Source organism: Lycium ferocissimum, chromosome 5, assembly GCF_029784015.1.
Source record: "Lycium ferocissimum isolate CSIRO_LF1 chromosome 5, AGI_CSIRO_Lferr_CH_V1, whole genome shotgun sequence".
Classification (NCBI taxonomy): Eukaryota; Viridiplantae; Streptophyta; class Magnoliopsida; order Solanales; family Solanaceae; genus Lycium; species Lycium ferocissimum.
Genome location: NC_081346.1, coordinates 19,536,500 through 19,556,821, shown reverse-complemented (window position 1 = coordinate 19,556,821; position 20,322 = coordinate 19,536,500). Strand labels below are relative to the sequence as shown.

Genomic DNA, 20,322 nt, shown 5'->3' with positions numbered 1-20,322 from the left:
CTTTACTCCATGTCGAACACAGTAGATGTATCCTGGTGTATTTATATTTTCTCAGACTTATTTTCTATAGTCGACACTATCATGTAGTTTTGATTTAAAACCTCCAGTGGGTGTTGTGAAGGAAACATTTCACAGAAGGAAAAAAAAACGCTGTAGTGTTAGTTTTACTTGTTAGGTTTGCAGTATGGCCAGAACGTATTCTACATAATGTTGACATTGATTCTGAAATTGAATACTGACGTATCAAACGTTAACCATATGTTGCAAAATCATCGAGGCTATAAATTAAACATGGGAAAAAAACGAGACGATAGAGATTGACTAGATTGGAGTCGCTTCCACCGCCAAATGATAGGCACCAATTATTCCTAACGAGAAAAGAAAATTAACAATAACAAAGATTATGCCCTAAGCTAGTGGTTGTAAATAATTTCACTATCCAATCTGATCTATTTGGAAAAATATGAGGTGTGAAAAAAGAAATAACAATGAAATAATGACCATAAAACTGGATTTCATTGTAGATTGACGGTACAGTGGTAATTACTTCAAAAATTTCTTTATTTCATAAAAAAAAAAAAAAATACTTCAAACATTTCTTGAAGAATGGGCGCCCTCAATGGCCTGAACAATTAGTTAAAACCCAACAAAGAGGGAGGTCAGAATTTCCAATTCGACTATGCAAACAAGTACTCAAGTAGGCAAATATGTTATGTGTGGGATGTTGTTCAACAAAAACCATACATTTACAGCATTTTTCTCCATTATCTTCAAGTGGATAGAATATAAACTTGTAACTTGTAAAGCTCCGGCGATCTTATTTTTCTTTTAAATTTCACTCTAATATGCTGCAAGGAAAGGAAAAAAACAGAAGAAGACGTTTTTCGTGCTCTATTATGTTGGAAATAAAAGCATATTGATTTAACAACATAATAGTGTAGAAGTGTGCCTTTTTCAGATTCAATCATAGGGCTAAATCAAGAACCAAAATCTATAGAACTTGGCTATTTATTTTTACTTTATTTTTTTAACTTTTAAAATTATTGCTTAAATTGGTGTAGACGCTGCTGTGGATAAATCTTTACCAGAAATAGTAAAGACAATACACCAGCAAATCAGCAAGAATTCAGGGGAAATTTTGCACAAATTAAAGGCAGTTTGTCAAAAATGTAAATAAGCGAGTATAGAAAAATAAATGGACTACATAGAAAAATAGCATACATCCAATTTGAATACTCGTAGGAGAATGGCTAATTAATAATTTAATACCTTGAATAACTAAAGCAACATTTAATCAGGCAACCTAGTAATGCTTTTATTATTTTTCTTTTGGCTTGAAGTATTTCACGTTTATTGTTTGACAGTTGTCTAAAAGATCAATCTCATATCTGATAAGGTAAAATGATTATTCTCTACCTTAAATAACTAAAGTAAATCTTCATAATCTTAAAACATAATATGCTTTGGTAACCTTCATTTACTAAAACAATCTTCATAATCCTAAACATAAAAAATATTTCATTTACCTACCTTTCTAAAACACGTGACTTTCTAAGATCATGATTCATCATTTTTTCTAACTAGTATCCGTACCCGCGCGATGTGCGGCGGGTATCAAATGAAACTAATCATAGAAAATTCTTATCTTGTTTGTTTGATATAATTAAAAAAATTATTATATATCATTGACATATTTACATAAATTTGTGAAATATAGAATTATAATTTTACTTATTTGAACACATTATATTATATTAATTTAACAAAAATCCAAATCTTGTTATGAATAACCTTGTTCATCATACAATCCTTATTAATTATTGATCTATGACAAATCCTTTTCTTTTTTTTTGGAATTTTGATAGAGTAATGTGATTTGGAAGCAAAATCACATATTGAATTTGATTGCAAATCCACACAAATATTCATATGTGCTAGATATATTTATATAAAAAAATCCCACATTACATGTAGGTATCAATTGCATTCAATTCGTCTTTTTTTTTTTTTTGTTTTTTTTTAATTAAATGGTGTCATATTTATCAAAACAAGCATTAATAAAGAAAGTATTTGAAGGCATATGCTCCTTAAGCCTTTGAGAAAAGCTTGATATTGTTAACAACGATTGCAACTCCTTAAACCTCAAATATATACTTCTAACACCTTATACATGGTGCCATAGCAGTAATCGAATTATATAAAGAGTCCAAGTAAATTACAGGAATTGTTAATCGAGACAACGCTAACCAAAACAAATATATCAATATTATTAGCGGTGATTCAATGATTTGCAGTTCTTTACTTCACTTTTAGCAATCACTAAGAGCTCCTCTAGTTCATGGTTCCACCCTCAATATTTTGAATTTAGTTTTTGGAGTTGATCAGGCCGATAACAACAAAATAATATTGGCTTTAAACCAATGCTTACAACATCAATAACGATATTGGGTTTGGGTAGTAATTTGAAAAAACAATCTTCTTCTACTCTCAACTTTGTTGTAAGGTTCTTTTTCTATCATAACCTACATGACAAAATAGAATTTATTTGGTTCATATAGATGTGACAAGCACAAATAGATCTATTACCAACAACAAAAAGAGAAGAATGAAATCTAACATTAACTTACGTGTTATTGAATACTATATATAAGAGGTTTTGAAGTTGAAATTTCGTCCCATTAAAGTTTATTTAAATTCAAATTTAATATAATATCAGTTTGTTAGAAATTTTAAAAAAACACAATATATTTGAAAAGGTAGAATTTAGGATATCCTTGTCCTTTAATCTACATAATTGAGTTGAAAAGAATAGCTTATACCGATAAATTCCTTCAATTTTTTTTGACACTAAACAGATTTGAAATAGAAGAAGATAGAGGCGTGATAATCAATTCTCTTTGTCACATCATCGTCACCAATTTGCAATAGTTAATGGTTTTGAAAAATTATTATGTAAAAAATATAACTTAAATTTTAGTATAAATACTCAAAATTGTTCAATTATATATATATATATATATATATAGGTATCTCTAGGTGCACATATTAATAATCTGCATTGCTTGATCAGAGGCATCCTCTTAACAATGACTTCTGCATATACTATTCAACTTGGGTTGCAATTGTCTTTGGCTTTTAATATTTTTTTCATTATTAAAATTGTCAGCATATCTTTGTTTACCATAAAAGAAACATAAGGTGAAGTTTGTGGTACGATGATAAATGTTTGTAATTTAAAATCTTCTTACTTTCGTGACCATCAGTACAGAGTTGAGTATCAGAAGGTGATTTAGGCCTTCTCCAGCAGTGACATGCGGAGGTTATAATTTTATGGCTCACCTAATTTCAATATTTTCGGTCCAAAATATAATAATATAAGTGTTAAATATCTAAAAAAATTTAACAAACATTAATTCTAAATTATAATTTCAAAACTACAATGAATTCAATGCTAAGAACCTTAAAAGTCACACACAGGGTCTGCCTCCGTTCCTTTCTAGTCTAGCCCTGCAAAGCCATGTTAATCAAGATAAGTTCATAAAATAAAAATGCACCGAGAAAAAACATGAATCTTATAAGTTCAAACTAATATATAATAGACTAACTAGGGGTGTACAAAGTAAACCGACAAACCATACCAAACCGATAAACCGAGTCAAACCGAGAAAAAAACCCGACTAGTGGTTTGGTGTTGAAAAAAAAAAATCCGACCACAATTGGTTTGGTTTGGTTTTAACTAAAAAAAAGTCAAACCAAACCAAACCAACCCAACATTATATGTATTAAATTTTTATAATTTTAATGTAATTTATAAATATTTCTTAAATTTTTTCGTAGATTTTTATCTATTAGTATCATATTATTCAAGCTTGAACTTAGAATTTTGAATGTCAATAAGTTTTATATCCTATGATGTTAGTAACTCAAATAAAGTCCAAACCAAAACCAACTCAACACTAATGCTAACAAAAGAAATTTAATTTACCACTAGGAATAACAATAATGTTGGATATCTATTATTTAGTTTCGCATAATTGATTTAGAGAGTGAAAATACATATAACTTAAGTTTTTTCTTTGTCATGTAATTAATACTTATTTAGCCGTACTTATTTTAGCATGACTCAGTATTTTTAGATTATGGCCATTTTCTTTATGGCTTGTTAATTAGCAATATTTATTTTAATCGATTTTATTAGCTTTTGTTGAATATTTTAATACCATGTCATCACTCTTCTCACATTTTGTGTTATTTTCTTAAGAAACACCTTAATTATATAGTTGTATCTTATTAGGACTGAAGAAATATTTGAAGTAAAAGTTATATGTTTTATATCAAGACTATTCTAAAGAAAAACCCGAGAAAACCGAATAACCTGAGAAAATCCGAGGTTGGAAAACCCGAATTTTATTGATTTGGTTTAGTGTATAAATTTAAAAACCCGACGCAATTGGTTTGGTTTAGTGTTTAAAAAATCCGAACCAATCCGGTCCATGTACACCCCTAAGACTAACTATCAATGCAAAGTAAACCTGAGAGGAGAAGAACTGCATGTAATTCATTCCTTTCTATTGCATTACTACTATTTATATAAGTGTATTGATGCGCATTTGAAATCTGAATAAACTGCTATGCTAATCCAATAAGCTAAGATAAGATATGATACGTTGTATGGTTAAATAAGATAAATCCTATCTAATCTCAGTTGTGGATTAAAATTCAAAATCTGAATTCTTTTACCTCAATTCAAATTCTTTATCTTTATTTAAATTTCTTTTTTCTCAATTTTACCTTTTAATTTAAATTAAACTTAATTTTCCTAATCTCAGTTCAATACATTTATCTTTAAATTCAGATTCAAAATTAAATTTTGAAATTTTCATAGAAACTACTGTATTAAATTGAACAGTATTAAAACTCAGAAAACTAAAAAGAAAATATATTTGTAGAGTCCTCTTATATATTTTACCTATTTCTATCAAATTAGTCCTCCAAAACTGTAAAATTAGTAGATTTACATCTGCCCAATTTGCAGGAAAAGGGGAGGAGGTTCCCAGCGGGGGGGGGATTCATATTTTGAATTTGGATAGAGTTGGAAACTATTCCCATCTTGAAAATTGAGTTTTATCTTTTAATTCAAATTCAATTTGTTTTAATTACAATTGTTATTAACTTGTCCTAATTCTCATTATCTTTGTCTTAAATTGCCAAGTGGCTTAACCATATTGCTAGCACCTCTCTTATTTTAGATATACAGATTCTATCAAATTAGTCCTCCAAAGCTGTAAAATTAGTAGATTTACTTCTGCTAGTACCCCAATTTGCAGGAAAAGGGGAAAGGGAGGGGGAGGGGGAGTAAACGTGATGAATGATGCAGATATTTCTGAACATTCCACATGATAAACATCCATATTTTGAGTTTGGATAGAGTTGGAAACTATTCTAATCTTGAAAATTGAGTTTTATCTTTTAATTCAAATTCATTTTTTTTAATATTTCATTGAAATTCATTTTTTTAATTGCAATTGTTATTAACTTTGTCTTAATTCTCATTATCTTTGTTTTAAAATTGTGAAATGACTTGTTATTAGCTTGCCAATTGACTTAACCATATTGCTAGCACCTCTCTTATTTTAGATATACAAATTTCTATCAAATTAGTCCTCCAAAGCTGTAAAATTAGTAGATTTACTTCCGCTAGTACCCTAATTTATAGGATATTGGGGGGGGGGGGGGGGGGTGGTGGTGCAAATATTTCGGAGCATTCAACACCATAAACATCAATATTTTGAATTTGGATAGAGTTTGAAACTATTTTAATCTTGAAAATTAAGTTTTATCTTTTAATTCAAATTCAAATTCATTTTTTTTAATTACAATTGTTATTAACTTTGTCCTAATTTTCATTATCTTTGTTTTAAAATTGCTAAGTGGCTTGTTATAAACTTACCACTTGGCTTAACCATATTGCTAGCGCCTCACCTATTTTAGATATACAAATTTCTATCAAATTAGTCCTCCAAAGCTGTAAAATTAGCAGATTTACTTCTGCTAGTACCCCAATTTGCAGGAAAAAGGGAAAGGGAGTAAACGTGATGAATGGTGCAGATATTTCCGAACATTCAACACCATAAACATCCATATTTTGAATTTGGATAGAGTTTGAAACTATTTTAATCTTGAAAATTAAGTTTTATCTTTTAATTTAAATTCAAATTCAATGTTTTTTTATCTTTCATTCAAATTCATTTTTTTAATTACAATTGTTATTAACTTTGTCCCAATTCTCATTATCTTTGTCTTAAAATAGCCAAGTGGCTTGTTATTAGCTTGCCACTTGGCTTAACCATGTTGCTAGCACCTCACCTATTTTAGATATACAAATTTCTATCAAATTAGTCCTCCAAAGCTGTAAAATTAGCAGATTTACTTCTGCTGGTACCCCAATTTGGATAGAGTTTGAAACTATTTTAATCTTGAAAATTAAGTTTTATCTTTTAATTCAAATTCAAATTCATTTTTTTAATTACAACTGTTATTAATAACTTTGTCGTAATTCTCATTATCTTTGTTTTAAAATTGCCAAGTGGCTTGTTATTAGCTTGTCACTTGGCTTAACCATATTGCTAGCACCTCACCTGTTTTAGATATACAAATTTCTATTAAATTAGTCCTCCAACGCTGTAAAATTAGTAGATTTACTTCTGCTGGTACCCCAATTTACGGACCGAGGTGGGCGGGTGGGCGGAGGGAGTAAACATGATGAATGGTGCAAATATTTGGGAGCATTCAACACCATAAACATCCATGTTTTGAATTTGGCTAGATTTTGAAACTATTTTAATCTCAGTTTTATCTTTTAATTCAAATTCAAATTCAATTTTTTTTTTATCTTTCATTCAAATTCATTTTTTTTAATTACAATTGTTATTAACTTTTTCCTAATTCTCATTACCTTTGTCTTAAAATTGCCAAGTGGCTTGTTATTAGCTTGCTACTTGGATTAACTATATTGCTAGCACCTCACCTATTTTATATATACAAATTTCTATCAAATTAGTCCTCCAAAGCTGTAAAATTAGTAGATTTACTTCTACTAGTACCTTAATTTGGAGGAAAAAGGGAAAGGGAGGGGGAGGGGGAGTAAACGTGAAAAATGGTGCAGATATTTCCGAACCTTCAACACCATAAACATCCATATTTTCAATTTGGATAGAGTTTGAAACTATTTTAATCTTGAAAATTGAGTTTTATCTTTTAATTCAAATTCAATTTTTTTTAATTACAATTGTTATTAACTTTGTCTTAATTCTCATTATCTTTGTCTTAAAATTGCGAAATGGCTTGTTATTAGCTTGCCACTTGGTTTAACCATATTGCGAGCACCTCTCTTATTTTAGATATACAAATTTCTATCAAATTAGTCCTCCAAAGCTGTAAAATTAGTAGATTTACTTCTGCTAGTACCCCAATTTACCGCGGGGGGGGAAGGGTTGGTGGTGGTGGTGCAAATATTTCGGAGCATTCAACACCATAAACATCCATATTTTGAATTTGGATAGAGTTTGAAACTATTTTAATCTTTAAAATTAAGCTTTATCTTTTAATTCAAATTCAAATTCATTTTTTAATTACAATTGTTATTAACTTTGTCCTAATTTTCATTATATTTGTTTTAAAATTGTCAAGTGGCTTGTTATTAGCTTGCCACTTGGCTTAATCATATTGCTAGTACCTCACCTATTTTAGATAGGCAAATTTCTATCAAATTAGTCCTCCAAAGCTATAAAATTAGTAGATTTACTTCTGATAGTACCCCAATTTGGAGGAAAAAGGGAAAGGGAGGGGGAGCGGGAGCGGGAGTAAACATGATGAATGGTGCAGATATTTCCGAACATTCAACACCATAAACATCCATATTTTCAATTTGGATAGAGTTCTAAACTATTTTAATCTTGAAAATTAAGTTTTATCTTTTAATTCAAATTCATTTTTTTAATTACAATTGTTATTAACTTTGTCCTAATTCGCATTATCTTTGTTTTAAAATTGCCAAGTGGCTTGTTATTAGCTTGCCACTTGGCTTAACGATATTGCTAGCACCTTGCCTGTTTTAGATATACAAATTTCTATCAAATTAATCCTCCAAAGCTGTAAAATTAGTAGATTTACTTAACGGTACCCCAATTTACGGGGGGTAAGTAAACATGATGAATGGTGCAAATATTTCGAAGCATTCAACACCATAAACATCCATATTTTGAATTTGGATAGAGTTTGAAACTATTTTAATCTCTAAATTAAGTTTTATCTTTTAATTCAAACTCAAATTCAATTTTTTTAATCTTTCATTCAAATTCATTTTTTTTATAATTACAATTGTTATTAACTTTGTCCTAATTCAAATTATCTTTGTCTTAAAATTGCCAAGTGACTTGTTATTAGCTTGTCACTTGGCTATATTGTTAGCACCTCACCTATTTTAGATATACAAATTTCTATCAAATTAGTCCTCCAAAGCTGTAAAATTAATAGATTTACTTCTGCTGTGTTATACCCCAATCTTGATAGGGCATGACGGGCACCCGACTCTCATCAGAGTCGAGCGAACCTCTCGACATTCGCTCTATCAAAACCGTCATTTCAAAAAACTTTTAAGAACATAAAACTTTTCCAAATAGAAATCATCTAAAATACATACTCTTTTAAAGTACACAACTGACTCAACTGACATCACTTTGTCGACATTTCGACAAACATACCACGAGAGAGACCGTTCGCGTAAGTCTCTAAGAAGTAACCGAACATTATGAGTCGAATTGGGCCCCGACATACCTATAATCATACATATCTATATATATGACTCGACGGCTCTAGAATGAGGTGGAACTTGCCAATCCCACCGACGTCCAAGCATCCTAGATATACACTTAACCTCGCCAAACATTCTCAGGGGCTGCCGGCAGTATGAACGTAACGTCCCCGGTGCAAAAGGACGTCAGTACGGACAATGTACTGAGTATGTAAGGTGGTAACAAGTCATAATCATAATTTGAAGGTGGTAACAAGTCATAATCATAATTTGACTTAGGAGAGAAGAAATCACAATCTAACTCAACACAGCGCGCCTTCGCTGGAAGGAACATAAATATGCACACGAAGTCTCAACACAATCTTTAAGTAGGTAATGCAACCCAACACACACGCCGGCCCGACATGTTAATAGAATGGTCCTTCGACCGCCGCTTCCGGCTAGTATCACAATAGTCCCTTCGGACGGCTGCTTCCGGCGTAATAATGATGGCCCCTTCGGGCAGCCGCTTTCGGCTTCATAATGATGGCCCCTTCGGGCAGTCGCTTCCGGCTTCATAATGATGGCCCTTTCGGGCAGCCGCTTCCGGCTTAATAATGATGGCCCCTTCGGGCAGCCGCTTCCGGCTTCATAATATCACAATCATGTCAACACATACTCAATCCACAAATATCAATTTCAATCATATCATAAGTCGCTAATCCATTCATCACAATCCAGTTATTAGCCTTAGTCTTTCATAAAAGTTATCAAATTTGTATCTCACTAGACTCAGGAGGACATACTTCCAGGTTTGAGGGTAGAATTGTTATGAAATTCTTACTACCTATATTCTACTCAATTTCATCTTATTGCCATACCCAAAGAATAAATGATCATGTCAATACAAAGGGATAATACTATGGAATGTAAACATAAATCGTAAATGAAATGAAGTAATAAAATCTCGCACCCTCTTCGGAGTGGTTTTGAAAATCAAACTTTATGTTTCCTTTAGTATAAAACTCATTTCCTCGAAATCGTTAGTAGAACCATATACACAACTCAACGTGGCACCTTATGGGTGTTCCCTTCGGAACAGAATAGGAGTACAATATCAATAAGCCATCACAAGAAACGTTTGGACCTTACTTGTCTAAGAATGGAATCATATGGGGTACATATAGAATGAATAACAACAAGGATCATGCCAAAAGAAGAAAGGTTTGCCTTACATACCTGGAAGCTTACATTTCACTTTCCAACTTACTTCTTGCCTCGCAATCTACGTAAGATCATTCATAGTCTCGTAATCTACATATAAAACCATTCATACTATTGTTAGGCCCGTTGTTATATACTTATCCTAAGCCTCCAAATAAATCTTTCTAGAATCTGTCGAAATTTCGGCGGATCTCCTCTTTTATATGCCTACCCAAAACCTCAATTCAGCAACCAACAACAACAACAACAATACCAACATCAACAACAATATTATCAACACCAAAATATTCCATAAACACCCCACACGATGTTTGATCCAATTTCTCGACCCATAAATTCATTATACACTCGTGTAGTAACTTTTCCTCCGTAGATAAGCTTAAATCAATATTAATAAGGAAAGATTCATACCTTTCACCCGTTAAAATTGCAATATCTTCGATTACTATCTTGAATCTAAGCCAAGTTTCGCCGCAATTCGATATTATAATCGCAGCCATGTGTTGTCCGAACTTAAATTCGGGGATTTCACTTAATTTGCGCTAAAATTCTATGGACGGAAGTTGGAGGATTATTCTAGAGAATTTGGAAAATTTTGAGAAGTGTTGGGCTGAAAAATGAGGGGTAAAACCCCTCTTATAAGATGCCAAATCCGGGTCGGGGTCACTGTAGCAGTACTGTAGCATGTCGGTTACTGTAGCAGTACTGTAGCACGCGTTTCTGTTCTGTCAGCCTAACTTGTAACGTCCATAATTCTCCACTCCAATGTCGTATCGACGTGCGGCTTATTGCGTTGGAAACTAGACTCGATGAATTTCATTTTAGGCTTTTGAAACACCTTAAAATTCCTCATATACTAGGAGATATTTTTTCTCCAAGTTGGGCCAAAATTACCCCTCATATTCACTTCCAAGTTCCAACAAATTTAATTTCCTTAATCCACTTTCCCTTCAACATAGCTAACTACATGCACTTAAACCCTTATAACCATAAGTTAAACACATATAAGCTCACATATCTCCTGAACGGTAACTCGAATCTCAACATATGAAACTACGGGGTGTAACATGTACGGTACTCTAATTTGCAGGAAAAAGGGAAAGGGAGGGGGAGGCGGAGGGGGAGCGGGAGTAAACGTGATAAATGGTGCAGATATTTCCAAACATTCAACACCATAAACATCCATATATTGAATTTGGATAGAGTTTGAAACTATTTTAATCTTGAAAATTAAGTTTTATCTTTTAATTCAGATTCAAATTCAAATTCATTTTTTATTTACAATTGTTATTAACTTTGTCCTAATTCTCATTATCTTTGTCTTAAAATCGCCAAGTGACTTGTTATTAGCTTGCTACTTGGCTTAAGCATATTGCTAGCACCTCACCTATTTTAGATATACAAATTTCTATCAAATTAGTCCTCCAAAGCTGTAAAATTAGTACATATACTTCTGCTAGTACCCCAATTTACACGAAGGGGTGAGGGGGGGGGGGGGGTAGGGGCCGGATGAGTGGTGCAAATATTTCGGAGCATTCAACCCCATAAACATCCATATTTTGAATTTGGATACAGAAGATCCCTCAGTATCTCCAAAGTCCTATATATATCCAATTTCTAGTTTTTTTCTATATCAGTTAAGATTCTGTACCAAGGCGTATTTGTAACCAAATACGTATTATATTAGGAACAAACCTTTTACCTTATTCGTTTGACTAATATACGACTTATCCATCAAATGATAAATACCAACTCTTTCTTCACAAATCCTTCAATATAAATACTTTTTTCTTTCCTGTTTAGGGGTTTTAGAATAAGGGTCTTCAGAGAACCCATAATATTCAATGGCAGAAATACAAGTGAACAAAATGAATTTTCCTAAAGAGGTTGATGATGATGATGAGTGTCCTATTGAGGAAGTTGAAATGACAGTGCCAAAAACTGATGACCCTACAATACCCGTCCTAACATTTAGAATGTGGTTCCTTGGAATCACTTCTTGTGTTATGTTATCTTTTGTGAACCAATTTTTTTGGTACCGTACTGAACCGCTGTCGATTTCATCAACAGCGGTTCAGATTGCCGTGGTGCCCATTGGGCACCTCATGGCGAAAATCATAACGAAAAGGGTATTTTTTGAGGGCACGGGTTGGTCATTTACGCTCAATCCGGGCCCATTTAACGTTAAAGAGCACGTGTTGATTACCATATTTGCTAATGCGGGCGCTGGAAGTGTTTATGCTACTCATATATTGAGTGCTGTTAAGCTTTACTATAAGAGGCCACTTAGTTTTTTACCTGCATTGCTTATCATGGCCACAACTCAGGTAACTCTTTTTACTCTCTCCACCAATTTATGTGGCACAACTGCGTTTCGAGAGTCAAAGTTTTTAATTTTAGCGTGTTCCAATTTATGTTATGAATTCAGAAATGGAATTTTAATTTTTGTTGAAATAAAAGTTAAGGATTTGAAAACTTCGTAAAAAGTACAATAAGTCACAATAATTAATAATTCAAAAATATTTATAAGGCATATGAAAAAAATTATGGTCAAAAACAGACTTGTTTGACCCTTGATTAAGACGGACGGAGTACTAAATAACCTCTTTCTAGATGCTATATGTACATGCTTCTGCTAGTCCTCTGGAAAAAAAAGTCAAAGTATAGTCAATTTCAATCTAATACTTAATGGGTTCTACTGAACCATTATTTTCAACACGATATATATTGAATAATGAACTCATAATTCAATAATACAATGTGTTCAGCCTTTAAAAAAACTTTTAAGGTTGAACCCACATGTTTAAATTGGTTGACTTTGTTTTTAAATTGGTTGACTTTGTCTTATGAATTTGTAGTTTTAAACTGTCTGAAATATGCCAAGACCCCACTTTGTGAAATTTTACTGGGTATGTTATTGTTAACCAGTCTGAAATATTTTATGAGTTGATAATGATAATTTACTAGCTGATTGATATAAGTCGACTAAAGCTACATTCTTCCATTATTTTCCCCTTAAAATAGTACTAGTTATTTATATATTTTAATCTACAAATGGCAGATGTTAGGTTTTGGTTGGGCTGGTATTTTCCGGCGTCAACTTGTTGAGCCAGCAGAGATGTGGTGGCCAGGCAGTTTGGTTCAGGTCTCCTTATTCAGGTATATATGTATTAATTTATTTTGCACCATCACTATAGTTTAGCCTGTAATAGTAGATTAGTTACTCGTTTTACCAGGTTATATATAGATTTGAGTTTAAATTTGATACATACTACTCTCAGATGGCCTAAAGATAATTACAAGTAACTATCACTAAAAGTGGTACTAGCAACCTCGAAAATAAGATAGATTACATGTTATGACATGTTAAAACACACATATAAGTAAATGTTACCTTTTAAAAAAAAACACACACACACATATAAGTGTAAATTTTTTGTTACAATGTTAGTGTGTACTTGTATGTAATAATTTATAGCAAGTAATCTTATTGTGTAAATATTTTATACACGCGTACGCGTACGACTTATTATTTCCACCATTTTATGATTGTGCAGAGCTCTGCATGAAAAGGAGACTAGATCAAAGGGTGGTACAACACGGATACAATTCTTCCTCATAGCCTTAGTTTTCAGCTTTGCATACTACATTTTCCCTGGTTATCTTTTCCAGATATTGTCCTCATTTTCTTGGCTCTGTTGGCTGGCCCCCAAATCTATCTTTGTTCAACAATTGGGCTCTGGCATGCGCGGCCTTGGCATTGGTGCCTTAGGATTCGATTGGACAACGATTTCATCGTACCTCGGAAGTCCTCTGGCTAGTCCATGGTTTGCTAGTGCCAATGTTGCAGTTGGTTTTGTACTTGTAATGTACTTGATGACTCCGTTAACTTATTGGTACAACGTTTACAACGCCAAGACTTTCCCAATTTTCTCTTCCAGCCTCTTCACTCAAAATGGGACGAAATATAACACTGAGGGAGTCATTGATTCGCACTTTCAGCTTGATAAAGCTGCCTATAATCAATATGGAAAATTGCATTTGAGCACATTTTTTGCCATGACATATGGTCTTGGATTTGCTGGTCTTAGTGCTACTCTCGTCCACGTTACTCTTTTCCATGGAAGGTATGCATTACCTGATTAAATATAATCTCTGTATAGCTATTACATCGTTTGATTGTTATAGTTATAATACTTTCAATTGAATGTCATTCAATTTTGGCTTCTATGTAAGTTGTCTTGATTGAAAGTAGCCTCTAAGGCATCAAGAAGGGTATCTAAAATTTGACATTTTACAGGGAAGTGTGGAGTCGATTAAGAGAATCACTTGGATGCTTGGGACAGGAAAAGAAACCAGATGTGCACACAAGGCTAATGAAAAATTACAAGCAGGTCCCTAAGTGGTGGTTCTATATTATTCTTGTGGTGAACATGGCACTAATCCTCTTTACTTGTCAGTATTATCTTGAAACATTTCAATTGCCTTGGTGGTATGTCTTGCTAGCTTTTGCTATAGCCTTTTTTTTCACTCTGCCCATTGGAATAATTACTGCCACTACAAACCAGGTAACTCAATCACCGGAAAACTCAATCTCTTTTACGTGCAAATTAATATGTCGTGTTCGTGTCGTTTTGACTTTATTTCCTTTTGACTCAGCAACCAGGTCTTAATATCATCACAGAGTATGTTCTCGGGTTGATATACCCTGGCTACCCTGTGGCTAACATGGTATTCAAGGTGTATGGGTACATTAGCATGTCCCAAGCTCTTAGTTTTGTCTATGATTTCAAGCTTGGTCACTACATGAAAATTCCTCCAAGGGCAATGTTTATGGCTCAGGTAATTAGGTCCTCTTATACTAATTGCCTATTTGGCCTAAGCTTCCAAAATTTGCTTCGAAAAATGTTTTTTGTTGCTTTTTGAAAAAGTACTTTTGGATAGTAGCAGTTTGTGTTTGGCTAATCATTTGAAAAACACTTTTTCCAATATTAGAGCAGTACTTTGTGCTTGACCAATGTCCCAAATGTACTTATAGGGAAAAACTATTTTTTTAGCTTCTGAAAAACTGCTTATGCTCTTCTCAAATGAACTTATTCTTTCCCTAGAAGCTAGGTCAAACACCCCAACTTTCTAAAATAAGCACTCTTAGCTTCCCACAGGCTTGGCCAAACAGGTTATAATTCTTGATGCAGACGAGGAGAATTATTTCCCTTGGATTGTTTTTTTTGAATGTTTGACTATTTGCTTTTCAGATACTGGGCACATTCATAGCAATAATCGTATACACAATTACTGCTTGGTGGCTCATGGATACAGTGCCAAATCTCTGTGACATCTCTGTTCTACCAGAAAACAGCCCGTGGCAATGTCCACAGGATCGCGTTTTCTATGACGCCTCTGTTATCTGGGGGCTCATTGGACCAATGAGAATATTTGGACAACGTGGTGTTTACATCAATATCAATTGGTTCTTTCTGGGAGGAGCCATTGCCCCCATACTAGTTTGGTTTGCACACAAGATTTTCCCTAAGCAGAAATGGATTCGCCTCATACACATGCCAGTACTATTAGGCGCAACAGCCATGATGCCTCCAGCAAGCTCGGTGAACTACACAAGTTGGCTGATTTTGGCTTTCCTCTCTGGCTATGTTGTTTACAGACGGTGGCCTCACTTGTGGCAACGTTATAACTATGTTTTATCCGGTGGCCTGGATGCTGGAACTGCATTCATTGCGGTCTTGTTGTTCATTGCCTTACAATCGAAAGATATCAGTGTCGACTGGTGGGGAAATAATGTAGATGGATGTCCATTGGCTGCTTGTCCCACGGCTAAAGGGGTTATTGCTAAAGGATGTCCAGCCATATTATAATTTTTTTAGCAGTATTTCTTGAAGTCATTAATTTCTATACTAGTTCATGAACTCATCAGTCTTTTCAACATCTTGTACAGTCTTCCGTGAACTTGCACTTGTTAATTTAGGAGTTCATTAAGAATCCAAATATTTCTAGGCTATACTACAGTAGTAGCATTTTTCATGCATGACTTTCTTTTGTTCTGTCTGCTGATTCTTCTCTGGAGTCTTGTCATCATAAACCTGTGGCCTTTTAATTTGAGGAGACAAATGTCCTAAGACCATGAAAATTTTTACCATGGTAGAGGCTTAACCAACAAAAGTTGTGTGAGGCTCCACCCTTTGCTTGACAAGTGGAATTTCTGGGTCCCACCAAAAGACTTTTGCTTACCTACACTTTTCGCTCTCTCTTTTATTCTTTCCAATTATCTTTTTGCTCTCTCATCTCTCTCTCTCATAGAATGTAAAGCTTTTTTTTCTCTCTCTGGAAAATACTAGTTAATGTAAAAATATTTCGTTTCTATTTTTTTCAGCAGAGTATGGAACCTTTGACTTCACTAATGCACAACTATTATCAGAATTCTAAATATGCAAAATGTATATTAAAATGCGTGCGATATACTATACATGTGTTTAAAAGTTAATTGAGGTAATAAAACGTTGAAAGACGATATTTAGCTTCACTCAGATTTATAAATCACATTTCTAAAATAAAAAAAGGCGCTAGGAGCACTAAGCTCCCATATGAAAAATATAATTTATTAAAAGCAATTATTGAATAATTTATGTAGTTAACAAAGTGATTATTCCAAAATAATGTAATAAATGGTCAATCAATATTTTAGAAATGCATTAACTATTCCTTATTCCTTATATGTTGTATGCCATTTACAAAATTCACACAATTATGTATTGATAATTGGTCAATTGTCAGTTTCGTACATTTTAGTAGATGAAGAGAAATCAAAAAGATCTATTTCTATCTTTATCCATTTATTTTGCCGATTTATGTTGGTTTATTCTTAGCATTAAAATAATGTAATACCTTCGATTCAAAATAAATGTCCACTTAGCCTTTTTCACACTCTCAAAAAAATATTAATTCCTAGAAAAAATAGGTATTTTGACTAAACTGCCCTTTATTAATAAGATTCTTGCCTATTTGTTGCCTTGAGTAAATAGGGACAAAATTGAAAAATAAAGTTAATTCTTTCTTGATTATGTAAGTAAACACTTATTTTGAACCAAAATAAAAAGGCTAAGTGGAAACTTATTTTGGTGCTTTACAAAGTGAGTTTTAGATATATGATTTATAAATGGGCAAAAAACATATATGTACATGATAAGAGGGTATATTTACAGAACATGACGATATTTTTCGATTAACAAAATATATCCAATGAAGACTTGTTACAAAATCTATACGAATTAGGTAAATTAAAAAAAAGCAAATAAAACACATTAAATAAGGTAAGGAAATTGTTTTACTTATTTTATCCACGTTTCTCTATCCATTCAAAATTTAGAGATATAGTTCCCTGATTTTCTCCAACTTTTGCTTCCTTATTTCATCCACTTTTCTCTCACCATTCAAAATTAAGAGATATTGTTACCTAATTTTCTCCAACTTTACTCAAAAACTCCATTATAATCGGTAATTTTTATGTAAAAGTTCATACACCAAAAAACATATATGTATAATTTTCGTATGCAATATGAATAACTGTATATATTCTTATAATTTTTATATATGAAATATGTATAAAAATTGTATGTGTATTTTGATTATTATAAAGTACATATAAATTGTACAAAATCTAATCAAAGTATGTATAAATTTTGAGAAAAATATGTATAATAAAATTGTAATTGATACAAATCAGATTCCATACAAAGTTCATACACCAGAAAATAAATATATATTAATTGTTGTATGCAATATGTATAAATTCGTTATAATTTCTACGTATGAAATATGTATAAAAGTTGTATGTATATTGTGATTATGATAAAGTACATATAAATTGTATAAAATCTGATCAAAGTATGTATAGATTATGAGAAAGTATATATGTTTTCAACATTTTTTAAACTACGGTTTATATAATTTATACGATTTAAAAACACACAATGATCATATATATGTCTGGCGATGCAAATCAATTTTTATATACAATTAATACACAAGTTAGTAATAAAAAAATACTTTGTAATATTGGTTTGAAAATTTATACTAGGAGAGAAGATGGATTTTAGGTATGAAAATGGTGTCTATCGTGGGGGGGGGGGGGGGGGGAGAAAGAGAAATATTTTTAAAAAGAAGAAGAAGTTGAATGGTAGCTATCCTATAATTAAGTCCACATTTAAAATCAGATTTTCTTCCTTAAAAAAAGCCTAAAATCGTGGGTAACCCATTAAGCCTAAATCTGGTATACTTTGTAATTTTGTTGGTATGTTTTGTAAATAAGGAAAAGTATTTTTATGTTTTGTAGTATAGAGTCTTAAATAGATATTGTTAGGTTATTTTCCCTTTATAAATTGCATTTGAGAAATGCAATTAATAAATTTGATTTTTAGAATACGATTTAAGTTAACGTCATACACGTATACGTTTTGCATATTCTTAAAAACTTTGAAAAAAAATTCTTCCTTTTTTTTTTTTTTTTTTTTTGGTAGGAGCGAGTGAGAACTGGAAGACAAAATAACAATTAATTTACTATTGAAAACTAAATATTTGTTGGTTGAACTATGAAATTGCATGGGTTAATTTAGCAGAGAAAATTATAAAACTAAAATTTGTGCTAAGTTGTGTGAGGATAGTGGACAAAATGATAGAGTGAATGATTAGAATAAAAGAGAGACAAGGTGTGGGTAAGCAAAAGTACTGGTGGGACTCAGAATTCCACTTGTCAAATAAAGGATGGAGCCTCACACAACTTTTGTTGGTTGAGCCTCTACCATGGTAAAATTTTTCCGATCTCATGTGAAAAAGGTTATATAACCCTAAGCGAGTCCGGAACCAAAATGACCCAAAAAAAAATCTTTTGAACCAAAATACCCCAACAAAAAAAAAGGTGACATAAATACCTTTATACTGCGCTAAAACACTTAACCGTGATGGAGCCGTTAAGTGCTTTAGCGCAGTAAAATATTGCGCTAAACCAAACTATTTCTCTCCTATAGCGTAGTATTTCTTGCGCTATAGGAGTCCACCATAAAACCCGATCGGCTCCACCATTGGTCCCTCCAGTGGCGTTAAAAAATTTAAAAAAGGCTATTGGAGGCGATTTAAGGTGGTCCCCACTTAAAAAAAAATGTCGTTTTCTATTAATTTTCGTCGGGAAAGTTTAGATTCTTGGTACATTTAAGTCAAGGAGCAAGATTCTAAGCTCGAATTGTGGGAAAAAGCGGCCTACAACTCGATTAACACAACTCTACAAAAAACCTTCGATTAAGGTTTTCTACTATGAACTTTTGTTATTAATTTGTTATATACATTATATTGTACGCATGTTTAACATTTAATCGTCCTTAATTTCCCAAAAAAAAAAAGTCAAATTTCATTTTATTTTTTTTGGTTTGATCGAAATTGGCGTTGACTTTTTGCCTTGTTCCTTTTTTTTTTTTTGGGCAAATTCATTAATTGTTAAATGTGTATGAATTGTTAATTTGTTAAATGTTTATAAATTGTTAAGTTATTATATGTTTATGAGTTGTTAATTTGCTAATTGTTTATGAATTGTTAATTATTTATGAATTGTTAATTGTTGATGAATTGTTAATTGTTAATGAATTATTATTTTGTTAATTGATTATTTGTTAAATATTGATTATGGATTAATTAGTTGTTAAATATTGGTTATGAATTGAAAGAAGTTGATTGTTAATGAATTAATATTTTGTTAACACTTTGTTTGGATGATTGTTATGTATTGTTTCATAATGTATCGTATTGTGTTTTACTGCATAGGACCAAATCAGTCGTTACATAAAATAGGACCTTTCATCGTTACATAACGATGGATTTAACGATACGATACAATAAAATTAAAGTAACAATCAAAGCAAACATTGTATTTAAACTAACAACACAATATAATAATAGGTAACAACCATCCAAACAAGTTGTAAATGATTATGAATTGTTAAATCTATATTATTTTAAAAGCATGAATATATATGTTAAATAAAAAAAGATTATCTAAAAAAGAATAGTTAAAGTTCTTCTTTTCATAAATACATAAGTTAACAATAAAAATGTAAAGTTTGTAGGAAAATATGTGGTCGACGAATATACTCTTTTAGTCTAATTTTATCATAGTTGTGTTGGCTATTTGGTCAACTAAAACTATATCACATATTCAAAATAGAGTTCTAAACAAATATTACTGCTGAATTTCGATTCCCAAACTAATTAACTTAAAGTCTTTTTTCACATCACATAATTTAAAA

The 20,322-nt window shown here is 32.0% G+C and overlaps 1 protein-coding gene across 1 annotated transcript; it reads left to right on the top strand.

Annotated features, from left to right (window-relative positions):
• Window positions 1–11,784: 11,784 nt before the first annotated feature.
• On the top strand, window positions 11,785–16,115 carry LOC132058281 (oligopeptide transporter 6-like). The gene is made up of 6 exons (XM_059450832.1): window positions 11,785–12,342; window positions 13,077–13,174; window positions 13,573–14,142; window positions 14,316–14,583; window positions 14,675–14,857; window positions 15,271–16,115. Exons 1-6 carry the CDS (start codon window positions 11,860–11,862, stop codon window positions 15,886–15,888), a joined length of 2,220 nt encoding a protein of 739 aa, XP_059306815.1. The 5' UTR covers window positions 11,785–11,859; the 3' UTR covers window positions 15,889–16,115.
• The last annotated feature ends 4,207 nt before the right edge of the window (window positions 16,116–20,322 follow it).

Bases quoted from the DNA above. Each gene is read 5' to 3' on its own strand.
- LOC132058281 (XM_059450832.1), top strand. From the start codon at position 11,860: ATGGCAGAAATACAAGTGAACAAAATGAATTTTCCTAAAGAGGTTGAT. The intron at 12,343-13,076 runs GTAACTCTTTTT...TACAAATGGCAG, and splicing joins TTATCATGGCCACAACTCAG to ATGTTAGGTTTTGGTTGGGC. The intron at 14,858-15,270 runs GTAATTAGGTCC...TTTGCTTTTCAG, and splicing joins GGGCAATGTTTATGGCTCAG to ATACTGGGCACATTCATAGC.